Below are 18531 nucleotides of genomic sequence, written 5' to 3'. Positions count from 1 at the left end.
TCCTCATGGAAGGGACCAAGGTTTTCGATCCGGTTTTCCTTACTGTCTGAATGTGATCAATTTAGGTGGTCACCCCAACGGTTCAAGAAAAGGTCAGTCTTTTCTTCTGGGAAACAAAGCAATTACTATTTATAGTTACACTCGCTTGATTTGGCAATGCCCTTGTCAATATTCCCAAATAAAAATAATAATTATCTCTGATATTTTCACGTAACTCCAGTAACCTCATAGTTATTGTACGGCTTCTCTTCAGTAGCATGGCAAATTATCTCTGATATTTTCACGTAACTCTAGTAACCTCATACTTTTCCTCATAGAGCTATAGGCCGGCTTCCCACATCAAAGGGTATGAGCTTTATTCAATATATGGGTAATACATGTACATGGGTTTGCTTCCTTGTAATCTTACACTGCGCATATAGACAAGGTAAACACGTAAAACAAGTGAGGAACAACAACAACAACAACAACAACAACAACAACAACTGCCAGTTGTATGTATTGATCAATTCAGACGCGCATTAGCACTAAGTACTCTTGAACGCTCTCTATCAAGGATAGGCTTCTCCTTGGACTCTTTGTTGCCTTTGTAATGCCATTTCCGGGATGTGTCTTCAGCCTACAATTTCAGTATGTGGAAATTACATATCAATTTTGTAACAGGAATCAGAAGAAACTAGAGTTAGATCAACGCTCAAATAGAATCGCCTCAAAGTCAAACGCAGGAAGGTTCCGCAGTTTTGTTACCCATTTCCTTAGTGGAGCTAGTTGTACTTTGACCATGTCAGCATGTTCTTTTCCTTTAGCTCTGACATCGTCGACCTGAAAGGGGATATCCGTGTTGTTTTAGAGAGGATATTTGCCAACTAGATGTCATGACTTCCATCTCTTTTCTTGCTCATTGTCTTTTAAAAGGATGCTCACATGATCACATCAAATACATGACATCCTATCATATTGAATCACCACAAATCATGTCTCGTGGCTACTAGATTGCATTGTTATCTTGATTGTTTGAACGTTGTGAGATGGAGCAGGTCGAACAAAAACATTTATATATATCATGTCGTTGCATCTTAAGAAAAACTACTCCCTCCGTCTAGGTGTGTAAGTCACCTTACGAAAACCAAATAATCCCAAAATACTTAGGCACGGTACATTAACTCCCTCCTCGTTTCTTGTTTTGTGACATATCAACCAATAAGAGATGTGGGCCATGCATGCTTTCAATGACTTGAGACTACCAAACATGACATGCAGTGGTTAGTTCATTGCATGCAATGCTAATTCTGATCTCTTAGATATCACCAAACTAGATCTAAACCCACATCACTTGAGCTTTTTTTTTTCATTTATCATATGGTCGCAACTGGCAAGCAAGTAATGTTAAAGAAATCTCTGCTTCGTCAGAGTGTGAACAATGATGACATATGGCCCATGGTCAGGAAGAGAAGTGTGGGCAGAGCTTTCTTGGACAACTATGCCAATGACTAAAATACTGTGATTAATTAAGAACAATGAGATATTATAAACAGCATAACAGTAAACAATTGAAGACCACATTTTTCTGGAATTATAACCAATGAAAAACTGAAGACAGGCGGACAATAAAATTACAAAACTCAAATACAAATCATAAATCTCAAACAAGACAGGTAAAGTTCACGCTGCAACCAAGCAACCTAGAATTTGTATATGCAATCTAATATGGCATATTTTCCTTTTCTTGAAGGTGGAAAGTATACTTTTGTCCATACATCAAAAGTATATTTACTGTTTTATATTTTTTTAGTCTAGAGCTAGTCCCATGACTTACAGAATGCAACTGAAGCTTATTCGCCGAATACAACAGCTCAGCTGTTGCTTCTCCAATCACCAATATAGTCCCAGCAATTCTAAGGAGCGCCTTTCCAACTGCATCCATGAAAGGTGAGAACAACATGTCTTTAACGGCACTAGTACAACACAAAAATCTCTGGCAAGTTACATACCCTGTGAGTATCTAGCAATTACGGCCTTCAACTTCTCAGGGTCCATGGCAGGAGGATTCATATCATGCCGCCGCTCATTGGTGCTTGATGATGAATAGTAAGGCCTATCAGTTGGAAGTTCCCATCTGTAAATAAATCCACATGAAACCTAGAAAAAAATGAAAATGAATCACCAGTTATGTTTTACAGTATTAACTTAATTACCTCACGAATGGCTGAGGGGCTAAGAACATAGAACATGCTATGCAAGCAGCTTTAAATAGAAAATCTATGCAACCTTCCACCGTTCTAAATTCTGACGCTACAATCCAAAGCATCCGTTCTTCATCTGAGAGTCGATCATCTTTTTAAATTTCAGAAGTAGTACCCCCTCGATGAATCAAATGGTACCATTCATCACTAAATCTATATATTGTAGAACTAAGTGTTGATCAAACGTTGCAAAGTTTAATCTTAATCCGTGTGGAAGTTTTATCACATAATCCCTTCCTCTAGTATCAAGGTGAGTTCTCCAACCCACTAGTACGACGAGTGCTTCTGCACACGTTAAAAAATCGATGAACTATCTAGTGACGCATACACATAGTAAGAGCGCCCGAGTTCAAAACTACCTTGAGTGAAAACATTAGATCAATACCGAAGGCGCCAGAGGCGCACCTTTTGGGGCCGAGGCCGAAGGTGGCCTGCGGCAGCGCGACGTACGACCGGAGCGGGTTGAGCACGTCGGGGGACACGCCGGCAGCCTCGGCGCCGCCCGATGGGAGGGCCCAGCGGGTGGGACCGTACAGGGTTGAGTTGGGCGGAGGCAGCGTGGGCCTTAAAGGCATGGTGTGGCGGAGGATCTCTGGGAGCACGTCGGGCGAGGGAGCCGGGGGTGCCGGCCTGGGCCCATGTTCGGACGCGGGGAGCTTCTGCGCGAGGCGGCCGGCGGCGTTCCTGGACTCCTGAGGAAGTATGCACCCTCCTGTGCAGCGAGGCGCCCGGCGAGAAAGCTCATCGGCAGGGGCGGAGGTGAGCGGGGGCGCGGGGTAATTGATCGAGCAGGTGGTGTGCGGCTGTTTGCACAAAGATCGGAGGCGGCGAGTTCTTTTGTAGCCGCGGCCGTGCAGAACGAGTGACGTGGACGGCAGTGAGTAAACGAGTGACGAGGCGCCCTTCTTATTTGTTTTGTCAAACAACATGTTTGTGTAAAATTACACCTTATTTTTCTTAGGAAAGACAATACAACCGTAGACATCACATACATGCACATACATTTATATATATGAAGACATGCGTGCATATCTTACCCATATGAGCACCTGTGTGAGATTAAGTCAACAGACCTTGAGATTGGTGAAGACACCATGAACACTGGGTATCGATGAAAACATCTTATCACATTAAAAGAATATTACGTCTTTATAAGACACATAGATGACAAATCTATGATTTGATCCTTGGTGGGGTGGGCTGAGGGTACAAACACCCTCCTCACCATCCAATCATAGGTTAGTTCTCAAATTGCTTCTTTTTACATACAAACAACTGGCTAAAAGGAATTTAGAAGCAATCGTTAACTGCTTGTCTCAAATGGAGGAAGGACTTGACAAATTCTCTAAAAGAAACGATGGCATTCGTAGGATATCGACATACAATGCATCCTATTTTCATCCATCTTATGAATCAGATCAAGTCGATTTCGTATTCTCCGACTCGGATTCTCTATGTTTGCATATCATTATTGATGATGCTTCTCTTAGGGGCGATGTCCATTTTATTAAGAGAAATAAACAACGATTTTCTTATACATGATAGACGGTGTGCCTCCTTTAAGACATATAGTGTTTGATTAAAAAAATGCTCTCCATCTCATCTTGATAATATTAAAATGATAATATACAATGGATTGTATGTTAGTATTATTATCTCTAGCAATTCCTTTCTAGGTGTCGTTAATCATGGGGTGATCGAAATTGAAACAAAAAATGTAACTAAGAGAAAACACCTCCTGCAATTGCAGAAATGACATATCTTTTATTTTAATATATTATCTTTTAGCTAAGAGAAGGCAAACCTTTTTTTTTCTATGTCTCTCTTCCAACTCAACAATCATCCTTTGTGGCATTAGCATCGTTGAGATTATACTATATGTCTTTAGGCGTTACTAACAAACATGGGTATAAGAATATACAAAAACAAGGGTAACATGAATTTTCTATATCTAAATAGAACTCCACTATTAAATTTCTTTATATATTTGCGCTTTCACATCACCTCAATTATTTACAGTCGTCCGGTCGAAATTGTGTGGCATCAACAAGTCATCCATGTGCTCATCAATTACTTTTTTACATTAATTTATCCATCCAAACTTTCCCACCCCAAGTCGTACATGCCTTTTTTTCTTCAAGTAATGCATTTATTCATTTACATTTCCGCATTAATCTATCAATTCAAATCGGCACTTCATCAAGTCAATCATGTCTTTTTTTCTCTTTGTATACATCATTTTGTGGCATACTTCTTAGGGTTTATTATCTTTAAAATGTAAAATAAAAACACTCTTGCATTTGCTTTCCATTAGTTTTAATTAATATTAGTCATCTATTAATGCATTTGTTTTAACACGATCCCTACTGCAAAATGTGAAGCATCATCTTGTAAAAGTTAAAAGCACACCTCATACCTGTAGTGACTAACCATTTTTCGTTGATTGCTACGTGCAACGGTGCACGCCTCTACCAACTCTCCTTTTGTTGACTTTGGACCCATAGTTGGCTTTTTTATCAAGTCAAACTTAAGAGAAGTAGTAGTACACTTTAAATATACTAATGAAACACCTTTTTTAACGTAATGAAACACCTTCTTGGAAAGCAAGTAGTAAAACAAGTCTTTTTTCTGGACACACCTTCCGTAAGGCGACACTACCCCGATTTCTTTGCCTTGATCACTACCTTTTTTAACATTAGTCAGCTATAATTGCACTCCAACATTTCTTATCACAAGTTGAAAAAAAAAATCTTATCACAAGCAGATTAGAGCCGATAGACACGAAACATATAAAATGTTGAGAAACCCCGCTACAAGTCAATGCAGAGGAAGAAGCGCTTGTACTCCAAGTAGCCGACAAAGAGTAGTTACAAATTCAATACTATCATTCTACCAACACTCACGGTGGCTGGTTATCACCCATGTAGGCTTGGTCCGAAAATTTGCATACCAAGTACCATAACTGTTGTGACTCCCACTTCCAATTTGGGATTTCGGTCTGATTTTAGTTTTTTTAGACAAATCTGATTTTAGTAGGGCTGGGCTAGGGGGCATAATTTTTGGTCTTGTGCTGGGCTTAGGCTTGGCAATTGAAGGGCAGGCTTTTGCAAGCCCAACCCAAAAGTCAATTTCCATTTACTTTTGATCTATTTTAAAAAGAAACCTTTCTCATGAGAGGAATAGATTCATCCAATCTGTTAAGAAAAAGTTGATAAAATCCATATATGAAGGCACGAAACACCCATTAAACTGATCGTCAAGGTCACAGAAGATGAAGAAAAAATGAACCACCAAATGCACCGAACAGTCCATGTGGATATCAACAAAGAAATATAACCACCGATCCCCAATGAGCGGAGAAGACGCTTTGTGCAGCAGCACAACACCACACCATATTAACCATCGCTGCCAAAAAGGGGAGATAAACCAAACTTGCAAAGAGAAGCGGTTTGGGACGCACCAAGAACCTGGCATTCACGGCGAAGAGTATGTGCCTCCGGACCATACATCATCCAAATTAGGGCACTAGGGATCTTGGACCTCTTTTATTAGCTCCAAGTGGCTCTGGGGTCAAGTTCGAGGAGTCGCATTATGACTACGGCCAACCTTGAATATGAGTTCGGGTGAGGGTTCAAAGTGTAGGGGATCGTAGCAGAAATTTAAAATTTTCTACGCATCACCAAGATCAATCTATGGAGTTTACTAGCAACGAGAGGGAAGGAGTGCATCTACATACCCTTGTAGATCGCGAGCGGAAGCGTTCAAGAGAACGGGGTTGATGGAGTCGTACTCGTCGTGATCCAAATCACCGATGATCCTAGCGCCGAACGGACGGCACCTCCGCGTTCAACACACGTACAGTTGGGAGAGACGTCTCCTACTTCTTGATCCAGCAAGGGGGAAGGAGAGGTTGATGGAGATCCAGCAGCACGACGGCGTGGTGGTGGAAGCAGCGGGGATCTTGGCAGGGCTTCGCCAAGCTCAGCGAGAGGGAGAGGTGTTACGGGGGGGAGAGGGAGGCGCCAGGGGCTTAGGTGCGCAGCCCTCCCTCCCCCCTTTATATAGGGGCCCTGGGGGGCGCCGGCCCCTGGAGATCCCATCTCAAGGGGGGGCGGCGGCCAAGGGGGGAACTTGCCCCCCAAGTCAGGTGGGGCGCCCCCCACCCCCAGGGTTTCCAACCCTAGGCGCAGGGGGAGGCCCATGGGGGGCGCACCAGCCCACCAGGGGCTAGTTCCCTTCCCACTTCAGCCCATGAGGCCCTCCGGGATAGGTGGCCCCACCTGGTGGACCCCCGGGACCCTTCCGGTGGTCCCGGTACAATACCGGTGACCCCCGAAACTTTCCCGGTGGCCGAAACTGGACTTTCTATATACAAATCTTTACCTCCGGACCATTCCGGAACTCCTCGTGATGTCCGGGATCTCATCCGGGACTCCGAACAACTTTAGGGTTACCGCATACTAATATCTCTACAACCCTAGCGTCACCGAACCTTAAGTGTGTAGACCCTACGGGTTCGGGAGACACGCAGACATGACCGAGACGACTCTCCGGTCAATAACCAACAGCGGGATCTGGATACCCATGTTGGCTCCCACATGCTCCTCGATGATCTCATCGGATGAACCACGATGTCGAGGATTCATGTAATCCCGTATACAATTCCCTTTGTCAATCGGTACGTTACTTGCCCGAGATTCGATCGTCGGTATCCCAATACCTCGTTCAATCTCGTTACCGACAGGTCACTTTACTCGTACCGTAATGCATGATCCCGTGACCAATCACTTGGTCACATTGAGCTCATTATGATGATGCATTACCGAGTGGGCCCAGAGATACCTCTCCGTCATACGGAGTGACAAATCCCAGTCTCGATCTGTGCCAACCCAACAGACACTTTCGGAGATACCTGTAGTGCACCTTTATGGCCACCCAGTTACGTTGTGACGTTTGGTACACCCAAAGCATTCCTACGGTATCTGGGAGTTGCACGATCTCATGGTCTAAGGAAATGATACATGACATTAGAAAAGCCTCAGCAAACGAACTACACGATCTAGTGCTATGCTTAGGATTGGGTCTTGTCCATCACATCATTCTCCTAATGATGTGATCCCGTTATCAATGACATCCAATGTCCATGGTCAGGAAACCGTAACCATCTATTGATCAACGAGCTAGTCAACTAGAGGCTCACTAGGGACATGTTATGGTCTATGTGTTCACACATGTATTACGATTTCCGGATAACACAATTATAGCATGAACAATAGACAATTATCATGAACAAGGAAATATAATAATAACCATTTTTATTATTGCCTCTAGGGCATATTTCCAACAGTCTCCCACTTGCACTAGAGTCAATAATCTAGTTACATTGTGATGAATCATACACCCATAGAGTTCTGGTGTTGATCATGTTTTGCCCGTGGAAGAGGTTTAGTCAACGGATCTGCGACATTCAAATCCGTATGTACTTTACAAATATCTATGTCTCCATTTTGAACATTTTCATGAATGGAGTTGAAGCGATGCTTGATGTGCCTGGTCTTCTTGTGAAACCTAGGCTCCTTGGCAAGGGCAATAGCTCCAGTGTTGTCACAGAAGAGAGTCATCGGCCCCGATGCATTGGGAATAACTCCTAGGTCGGCAATGAACTCCTTCATCCAGATTGCTTCATGTGCTGCCTCCGAGGCTGCCATGTACTCCGCTTCACATGTAGATCTCGCCACGACGCTTTGCTTGCAACTGCACCAGCTGACTGCCCCATCATTCAAAATATACACGTATCCGGTTTGTGACTTAGAGTCATCCAGATATGTGTCGAAGCTAGCATCGACGTAACCCTTTACATCGAGCTCTTCGTCACCTCCATAAACGAGAAACATATCCTTAGTCCTTTTTAGGTACTTCAGGATGTTCTTGACCGCTGTCCAGTGTTCCATGCCGGGATTACTTTGGTACCTTCCTACCAAACTCATGGCAAGGTTTACATCAGGTCTGGTACACAGCATGGCATACATAATAGACCCTATGGCCGAGGCATAGGGGGCGACACTCATCTTTTCTCTATCTTCTGCCGTGGTCGGGCATTGAGCCGTGCTCAAGCTCACACCTTGCAATACAGGCAAGAACCCCTTCTTGGACTGATCCATATTGAACTTCTTCAATATCTTGTCAAGGTATGTGCTTTGTGAAAGACCTATGAGGCGTCTCGATCTATCTCTATAGATCTTGATGCCTAATATGTAAGCAGCTTCTCCAAGGTCCTTCATTGAAAAACACTTATTCAAGTAGGCCTTTATACTTTCCAAGAATTCTATATCATTTCCCATCAATAGTATGTCATCCACATATAATATGAGAAATGCTACAGAGCTCCCACTCACTTTCTTGTAAACACAGGCTTCTCCATAAGTCTGTGTAAACCCAAACGCTTTGATCATCTCATCAAAGCGAATGTTCCAACTCCGAGATGCCTGCACCAACCCATAGATTGAGCGCTGGAGCTTGCATACTTTGTCAGCATTCTTAGGATCGACAAAACCTTCCGGCTGCATCATATACAATTCTTCCTTAAGGAAGCCGTTAAGGAATGCCGTTTTGACGTCCATTTGCCATATTTCATAATCGTAGAATGCGGGAATTGCTAACATGATTCAGACGGACTTCAGCTTCGCTACGGGTGAGAAGGTCTCATCGTAGTCAACTCCTTGAACTTGTCGATAACCCTTAGCGACAAGTCGAGCTTTATAGATGGTAACATTTCCATCCGCGTCCGTCTTCTTCTTAAAGATCCATTTATTTTCTATCGCTCGCCGATCATCGGGCAAGTCTGTCAAAGTCCACACTTTGTTTTCATACATGGATCCTATCTTGGATTGCATGGCTTCAAGCCATTTGTTGGAATCTGGACCCGCCATTGCTTCTTCATAGTTTGAAGGTTCACCGTTGTCCAACAACATGATTTCCAAGACAGGGTTGCCGTACCACTCTGGTGCGGAACGTGTCCTTGTGGACCTACGAAGTTCAGTGGTAACTTGATCATGATCGTCATCATTAACTTCCTCTCTAGTCGGTGCAGGCACCACAGAAACATTTTCTTGTGCTGCGCTACTTTCCGGTTCGAGAGGGGTCATCTCATCAAGTTCCGCTTTCCTCCCACTTACTTCTTTCGAGAGAAACTCTTTCTCTAGAAAGGACCCGTTCTTGGCAACGAAGATCTTGCCTTCGGATCTGAGGTAGAAGGTATACCCAATGGTTTCCTTAGGGTATCCTATGAAGACGCATTTTTCTGACTTGGGTTCGAGCTTGTCAGGTTGAAGTTTCTTGACATAAGCATCGCATCCCCAAACTTTAAGAAACGACAGCTTAGGTTTCTTTCCAAACCATAATTCATACGGTGTCGTCTCAACGGATTTCGACGGAGCCCTATTTAAAGTGAATGCGGTAGTCTCTAAAGCATAACCCCAGAATGATAGCGGTAGATTGGTAAGAGACATCATAGATCGCACCATATCCAATAGAGCGCGATTAAGACGTTCGGACACACCATTACGCTGTGGTGTTCCAGGCGGCGTGAGTTGTGAAACAATTCCACATTTCCTTAAGTGTGTGCCAAATTCGTGACTCAAATATTCCCCTCCACGATCTGATCGTAAGAACTTTATTTTCCTGTCACGTTGATTCTCAACCTCACTCTGAAATTCCTTGAACTTTTCAAAGGTCTCAGACTTGTGTTTCATTAAGTAGACATACCCATATCTACTCAAGTCATCAGTGAGGGTGAGAACATAACGATAGCCACCGCGAGCCTCAACACTCATTGGACCGCACACATCAGTATGTATGATTTTCAATAAGTTGGTTGCTCGCTCCATTGTTCCGGAGAACGGAGTCTTGGTCATTTTGCCCATGAGGCATGGTTCGCACGTGTCAAATGATTCATAATCAAGAGACTCCAAAAGTCCATCTGCATGGAGTTTCTTCATGCGTTTGACACCAATGTGACCAAGGCGGCAGTGCCACAAGTATGTGGGACTATCATTATCAACCTTACATTTCTTGGCATTCACACTATGAATATGTGTAACATCACGTTCGAGATTCATTAAGAATAAACCATTGACCAGCGGGGCATGACCATAAAACATATCTCCCATATAAATAGAACAACCATTATTCTCGGATTTAAATGAGTAGCCATCTTGCATTAAACGAGATCCAGATACAATGTTCATGCTCAAAGCTGGCACTAAATAACAATTATTGAGGTTTAAAACTAATCCCGTAGGTAAATGTAGAGGTAGCGTGCCGACGGCGATCACATCGACCTTGGAACCATTCCCGACGCGCATCGTCACCTCGTCCTTCGCCAGTCTCCGCTTATTCCGCAGCTCCTGCTTTCAGTTACAAATATGAGCAACCGCACCGGTATCAAATACCCAGGAGCTACTACGAGCGCTGGTTAGGTATATATCAATAACATGTATATCACATATACCTTTGGTATTGCCGGCCTTCTTATCCGCTAAGTATTTGGGGCAGTTCCGCTTCTAGTGACCGTTTCCCTTGCAATAAAAGCACTCAGTCTCAGGCTTAGGTCCATTCTTTGTCTTCTTCCCGGCAGCTTGCTTACCGGGCGCGGCAACTCCCTTGCCGTATTTCTTGAAGTTCTTCTTACCCTTGCCTTTCTTGAACTTAGTGGTTTTATTCACCATCAACACTTGATGTTCCTTTTTGATCTCCACCTCCACTGATTTCAGCATTGAATACACCTCAGGAATGGTCTTTTCCATCCCCTGCATATTGAAGTTCATCACAAAGCTCTTGTATCTAGGTGGGAGCGACTGAAGGATTCTGTCAACGACCGCGTCATCCGGGAGATTAACTCCCAGTTGAGACAAGCGGTTGTGCAACCCAGACATTTTGAGTATGTGTTCGCTGACGGAACTATTCTCCTCCATCTTACAACTGTAGAACTTGTCGGAGACTTCATATCTCTCGACCCGGGCATGAGCTTGGAAAACCATTTTCAGCTCTTGGAACATCTCATATGCTCCGTGCTGCTCAAAACGCTTTTGGAGCCCCGGTTCTAAGCTGTAAAGCATGCCGCACTGAACCAGGAAGTAATCATCACTACGCGACTGCCAGGCGTTCAGAACGTCTTGAGTTGCTGGGAAAATAGGTGCATCACCTAGCGGTGCTTCAAGGACATATGCTTTCTTGGCAGCTATGAGGATAATCCTCAGGTTACGGACCCAGTCCGTGTAGTTGCTACCATCGTCTTTCAGCTTGGTTTTCTCTAGGAACGCGTTGAAGTTGAGGGCAACATTAGCGTGGGCCATTTGATCTACAAGACATATTGTAAAGGTTTTAGACTAAGTTCATGATAATTAAGTTCATCAAATCAAATTATTAACGAACTCCCACTCAGACAGACATCCCTCTAGTCATCTAAGTGTTACATGATCCGAGTCAACTAGGCCGTGTCCGATCATCACGTGAGACGGACTAGTCATCATCGGTGAACATCTTCATGTTGATCGTATCTGCTATACGACTCATGTTCGACCTTTCGGTCTCTTGTGTTCCGAGGCCATGTCTGTACATGCTAGGCTCGTCAAGTCAACCTAAGTGTATTGCGTGTGTAAATCTGGCTTACACCCGTTGTATGCGAATGTTAGAACCTATCACACCCGATCATCACGTGGTGCTTCAGAACTACGAACCTTCGCAACGGTGCACAGTTAGGGGGAACACTTTCTTGAAATTTTAGCGAGGGATCATCTTATTTATGCTACCGTCGTTCTAAGCAAATAAGATGTAAAACATGATAAACATCACATGCAATCAAATAGTGGCATGATATGGCCAATATCATTTTGCTCCTTTTGATCTCCATCTTCAGGGCGCCATGTTCATCATCGTCACCGGCATGACACCATGATCTCCATCATCATGATCTCCATCATCGTGTCTTCATGAAGTTGTCTCGCCAATTTACTTCTACTACTATGGCTAACGGTTAGCAATAAAGTAAAGTAATTAGATGACGTTCCAGTTGACACGCAGGTCATAAATAAATTAAGACAACTCCTAGGCTCCTGCCGGTTGTCATACTCATCGACATGCAAGTCGTGATTCCTATTACAAGAACATGATCAATCTCATACATCACATATATCATTCATCACATCCTTCTGGCCATATCACATCACATGACACTTGCTGCAAAAACAAGTTAGACGTCCTCTAATTGTTGTTGCAAACTTTTACGTGGCTGCTATAGGTTTCTAGCAAGAACGATTCTTACCTACGCCAAAACCACAACGTGATATGCCAATTTCTATTTACCCTTCATAAGGACCCTTTTCATCGAATCCGATCCGACTAAAGTGGGAGAGACAGACACCAGCTAGCCACCTTATGCAACTAGTGCATGTCAGTCGGTGGAACCTGTCTCACGTAAGCGTACGTGTAAGGTCGGTCCGGGCCGCTTCATCCCACGATGCCGCCGAATCAAGATAAGACTAGTAACGGCAAGTAAATTGACAAAATCAACGCCCACAACAACTTGTGTTCTACTCGTGCATAGAAACTACGCATAGACCTAGCTCATGATGCCACTGTAGGGGATCGTAGCAGAAATTTAAAATTTTCTACGCATCACCAAGATCAATCTATGGAGTTTACTAGCAACGAGAGGGAAGGAGTGCATCTACATACCCTTGTAGATCGTGAGCGGAAGCGTTCAAGAGAACGGGGTTGATGGAGTCGTACTCGTCATGATCCAAATCACCGATGATCCTAGCGCCGAACGGACGACACCTCCGCGTTCAACACACGTACGGTTGGGAGAGACGTCTCCTCCTTCTTGATCCAGCAAGGGGGAAGGAGAGGTTGATGGAGATCCAGCAGCACGACGGCGTGGTGGTGGAAGCAGCGGGGATCTCGGCAGGGCTTCGCCAAGCTCAGCGAGAGGGAGAGGTGTTACGGGGGGAGAGGGAGGCGCCAGGGGCTTAGGTGCGTAGCCCTCCCTCCCCCCTTTATATAGGGGCCCTGGGGGCGCCGGCCCCTGGAGATCCCATCTCAAGGGGGGGGGCGGCGGCCAAGGGGGGAACTTGCCCCCCAAGTCAGGTGGGCACCAGCCCCCCAGGGGCTGGTTCCCTTCCCACTTCAGCCCATGGGGCCCTCCGGGATAGGTGGCCCCACCCGATGGACCCCCGGGACCCTTCCGGTGGTCCCGGTACAATACCGGTGACCCCCGAAACTTTCCCGGTGGCCGAAACTGGACTTCCTATATACAAATCTTTACCTCCGGACCATTCCGGAACTCCTCGTGATGTCCGGGATCTCATCCGGGACTCCGAACAACTTTTGGGTTACCGCATACTAATATCTCTACAACCCTAGCGTCACCGAACCTTAAGTGTGTAGACCCTACGGGTTCGTGAGACACGCAGACATGACCGAGACGACTCTCCGGTCAATAACCAACAGCGGGATCTGGATACCCATGTTGGCTCCCACATGCTCCTCGATGATCTCATCGGATGAACCACGATGTCGAGGATTCAAGTAATCCCGTATACAATTCCCTTTGTCAATCGGTACGTTACTTGCCTGAGATTCGATCGTCGGTATCCCAATACCTCGTTCAATCTCGTTACCGACAAGTCACTTTACTCGTACCGTAATGCATGATCCCGTGACCAATCACTTGGTCACATTGAGCTCATTATGATGATGCATTACCGAGTGGGCCCAGAGATACCTCTCCGTCATACGGAGTGACAAATCCCAGTCTCGATCTGTGCCAACCCAACAGACACTTTCGGAGATACCTGTAGTGCACCTTTATGGCCACCCAGTTACGTTGTGACGTTTGGTACACCCAAAGCATTCCTACGGTATCCGGGAGTTGCACGATCTCATGGTCTAAGGAAATGATACTTGACATTAGAAAAGCCTCAGCAAACGAACTACACGATCTAGTGCTATGCTTAGGATTGGGTCTTGTCCATCACATCATTCTCCTAATGATGTGATCCCGTTATCAATGACATCCAATGTCCATGGTCAGGAAACCGTAACCATCTGTTGATCAACGAGCTAGTCAACTAGAGGCTCACTAGGGACATGTTATGGTCTATGTGTTCACACATGTATTACGATTTCCGGATAACACAATTATAGCATGAACAATAGACAATTATCATGAACAAGGAAATATAATAATAACCATTTTTATTATTGCCTCTAGGGCATATTTCCAACACAAAGGAGTCAAGGAGTCATATTACACTCAGAACCTTCAACCGTGCAATTTCACCCGATGCCTTCTTAAATAGGTTTAGGCCGCGCTCTCGAGGCGACCTATTTAAAAATAGCATTGTGTTATTTCTGATCGTGCACGACAATCTTCGCATAAGGCCGTCATACACACGTTGGCTAACTTTACCTGTGATCGTGCTTCGAATACCCCCTAGTCAAAAGTTGTTTTCATTACAAAAACAAGTATATTACAACAAATTCAAATTCTACATTTTTTACATATTTTTACAGCTGACAAAATATATTTTGACAGTGTGCTATACACACAACTAGTTTTAGATTTTTGTTTCTACTACAGAAGAGGAGTGGACCGCTATTGTACGATTGAAGTGATGTATGTCGATGACTTGGTGAAGGGGTTTACAAGGTTCCAAGTAAGCTTTGTGGCCATGTCTATCAATTGTCTGGCCCACTAGAACTTGGTTTGTGTGCAAGAACTATTTCTTGCTGTATTGAGATGTAACTCGGATTCGCCTCTGGGCGCAAGGGAGTGGGCCGGCCCATTACTATAGCGCCTCTGGCACGAGTATCTTTCTGTGTGTCTTTATCTTATTGGTTTTCATTGTCATCGGTTTTTCTTTGATTTTCTCTACTTTCAGTTTTTTTGTTTCTTTATTCTTTTTTCTTGGGTTTTTTGTTTTCTTTGTTTCTTTCTTCGGTTGTCACTGTTTCTCTTTACTTTATTTTTATTTTTTTCAACACATATCTAATTTTTTCATGCACATTGTATAATTTTGTATACATCAGATATTTTTTTATACATGTTTAATGTTTTTCCAATAAATGACTAACACATTTTCAAATATATTTTTTGATGTCTAGTTTTTTCATATTTATTGTATATTTTTTGTATACATCTGAAACTATATTCTTATACATGTTTAACATATTTTCAAATACATGACTTTTATAAAATACATGTTTTTGAGCATTTTTCTAATACATGTTAAAAAATTCAAATAACTAATGAAACATTTGAAGTATATGAAACATCTTTTTAAACAACACAATTTGTTTTCATTATATTTTTTTAAATGTCCCAAACATATTTTTTTATATGTAAGAACATTTTTACATTTAATATACTCCCTCCGTCCCATAATATAAGAACGTTTTTGACACTGTAGTGTCAAAAACGTTCTTATATTATGGGACGGAGGGAGTACATGTTATTTAGTGGCATGAAAATTTTTCTTTGAATTATAATATTTTTTATACTAACTTTTTTTAATACCACGTACATTGTTTTGTAACGCTTGACCATTTTTATAATGTCAAAAAATAGTGCTATCAATTGTTTAATGGCAACAACTTTTTTACACTGTGTTAACTTTTAAAATTCATGGTTTTCAAAAAAAATAAGTTTTGAATATATGTATTAAAAATTCAAAAATATACACCAAAAACGCACAAATTAAAAAAACAGTGAAGACAAACAAACTTGAAAGCAACTTGGGAGGGCTCGTTAGTTTTTATTTTTTAGGGGTGTCGCCAAATTTATTACTGAAAAAACACATGAGTAGAATACAAAATAGAACATGGGGTTGGATCAGGGGAGGTCTCATTGGCAACGCAGGGGGCGAGACAAAGCCGCTTCCAGCAAAAAGGGCATAGCGCTCAGTTCAGGTGCGTCCCACAACATGGGCCGTCCTAGTAACACTTTCTTTTTTGTACTATTTGTTTTTGATATTGTTGTTCTTTTATTTCTAGCTATTCACTTTATTTTTTATATTATTTTGGCTAAAGTATACAAATGTTGTATGAAATACATGAATACTTATGTAAACATTTCTTTTCATATATAAGACGACTTTTCAATAATATGAATAGTTTTCTAGTACATGAACATATATTTTGATGCATAGGTGTAGTCTCAAATTAAATGCCTGACACCTCTCATAAAATTAACGGTTTAAGATCACATTACTCGAAAAATGTTATGGACACATCATTATCATGTGAGAATGATTTAGTTAATTATGTTCAATACTCATATTATTAGAAGAATTAATGTAAATATAACCACATAAGAAAATGTCTACCAGGGAAAAAATTAAAACACATATATGTATGTGGTAAAATAATAGCCGAGAACAGAGAAACAGACACAAGAACCAATAAAAAAACAAATACATGTCCATTTTTTAGAAAGATATAAATACATGTCCTACGCAAGAAGACGGTGCCATGAAACATATTCTATATTGTAGCTTCTCGCCTCGAGCTGCCACACTCGCTGCAGCAATGGTGGTACACTGGTACTGGTATGTGGACAGTTCGGGTTTCTTTGAATCAATGGAGCACGACGCTGACAGGCCTATCAAAGATCCAGCTAAACGGGACCGGGGTGGGCTCCTTTCGCACCCTGTCATGGGCCCTCTCCTCCATCCTCCGGATCTTCTCCCGCAACGCGCAGACGTAGTCCCGCGCGCGCCTCCCCTCGCCGGACAGCCCCGCCGACAGCTCCTCCACCCGCCACTGGCGTATGAGGTGCTCCAGGATGCCGCGGTAGTCCGACGCGGTGTACACCCCGGCCTGCTGCGCGGCGGCGGCGTAGTGCGCGAAGAGGTCGGCGTCGCGGCCGTCGTCCATGAGCGCGGCCGGCATGGTGATGCGGCGCCGCATCATGTACGCCATGGCGCGCACGGCGGCGTCCGGGTCCACCTCGAAGAGCTTCGCCACGACGCGGGTGTAGGCCGCCTCGTGCCGTTTCTCGTCGGCGGCGATGGCGCCGCAGATGCGCGCGAGCGCGGCGTCGCCGTGCGCGCGGACCTGACGCGCCGTGTTGCCGTGGGAGATGGAGGTGGCGCGCTCCTGGAAGGCGACGTAGATGAAGCCGTGGTAGGGGCTCGCCGGCGCGTGCATGGCCATGCCGGAACTGATGAGGCGGTGCACGGTGCGCTCCACCTGGCGCATGTCGAGGCGGCCGGAGAGGTACATGTAGCGGCTGAGCACGTCGCCGTGGCGGTTCTCCTCGGCGGACCAGCCGCGGACCCAGCGCGCCCAGGCGGTGCCGTCGGCGCCGGTGGCGTCGCGGGTGCCCTCGAAGCGGTTGGACATGCTCTGGTACGTCGGGAGCGCCTCCTCCGTGACCATGTTCCCCACCAGGCACACCAGCTGCGCGTCCGGCACGCCCTCCGCCCTGGCGCGGAGCTCGAGGCACGCCGCGTGGAAGCCGTCCGCGCCCAGCGCCGCCGCGTCCGGGAGCATGTCCGCCGGCTGCCACGCCTCGTCCGCCGGCTTGAGCAGCGGCAGCATGTTCGCCTCCGCCCACGGCTCCAGCTGCGCCAGCACCTCCAGCCTCTCCGGCGCAAGGTACCTCCTCCATTCCTCCTCCTCCTCCCGCCGTCCGGCCGTCGGACCTCCTCTGCTGCTCACGGCGCTCCTACACCTCCTGTCCCCCATGCAAAGTTAAGTACTGTATCTTGCATGCATGCACTTACGCTACCACATGTGTTCTCAAAACAAAAACAAAATATTCATCACTCCAACCCACTTACAAGGTGTTCATCGGAGCCGCTGCCGGTGGCTTGCAGTAGCAGCCGGTGTTGCTTGGTTTGCACAACGAAGGGTATCCGGTCGACCTAGGCGACATTTTCACTGCTGCCGCCGCCGTCGCCATGTCTGGCCGTGTCAGATCAGATGATATGAACCGGATCAAATGGAAGCAGGCAGCCTGGCGTATGTATAGACGACGAGACGTACCCTACCACCCACCCTGGTTGGCAACGAGTTACTGCATTCGTAAATTAGGAACATATCATTGTACTCCAACATGTACAGCAACTTTGACCACTGCCCTTTTTACACGTTAGCCGTTGCTCCTGCATGCTGGGACACAAGTGCATTAACGTACATTAATGGATGATGAAACCGTAGGTCAGATGCACATTTAAAACATTTTGAAGCAGCATTTATCCGGTTGCCTGCCGTTTTTCGGATTGAT

At 44.7% G+C, this 18531-nt stretch overlaps 1 protein-coding gene and 1 pseudogene across 1 annotated transcript; both read right to left on the bottom strand.

Moving 5' to 3' along the window:
* Positions 1 to 239: 239 nt before the first annotated feature.
* LOC109782677 (uncharacterized) lies at positions 240 to 2997 on the bottom strand (annotated as a pseudogene).
* Positions 2998 to 16700: 13703 nt separating this feature from the next.
* On the bottom strand, positions 16701 to 18314 carry LOC109782689 (acyl-[acyl-carrier-protein] desaturase 7, chloroplastic). Its single transcript, XM_020341306.4, has 2 exons — positions 18086 to 18314; positions 16701 to 17979 (listed from the first exon to the last, which is right to left on the bottom strand). The coding sequence occupies exons 1-2, from the start codon at positions 18205 to 18207 to the stop codon at positions 16878 to 16880; spliced, it is 1224 nt and encodes a 407-aa protein (XP_020196895.1). The 5' UTR covers positions 18208 to 18314; the 3' UTR covers positions 16701 to 16877.
* Positions 18315 to 18531: the final 217 nt, after the last annotated feature.

Source organism: Aegilops tauschii, chromosome 7, assembly GCF_002575655.3.
Source record: "Aegilops tauschii subsp. strangulata cultivar AL8/78 chromosome 7, Aet v6.0, whole genome shotgun sequence".
NCBI classification, from domain to species: Eukaryota; Viridiplantae; Streptophyta; class Magnoliopsida; order Poales; family Poaceae; genus Aegilops; species Aegilops tauschii.
Note: the sequence above shows the minus strand (reverse complement) of the source record. Positions and strands in the feature narration are given on the sequence as shown.

Excerpts from the sequence above, each read along its gene's own strand:
- LOC109782689 (XM_020341306.4), bottom strand. The coding sequence starts at position 18,207 with ATGGCGACGGCGGCGGCAGCAGTGAAAATGTCGCCTAGGTCGACCGGA. Across the intron at positions 17,980-18,085 it reads GCGGCTCCGATGAACACCTT|GAGGTGTAGGAGCGCCGTGA; the intron begins GTAAGTGGGTTG and ends CATGGGGGACAG.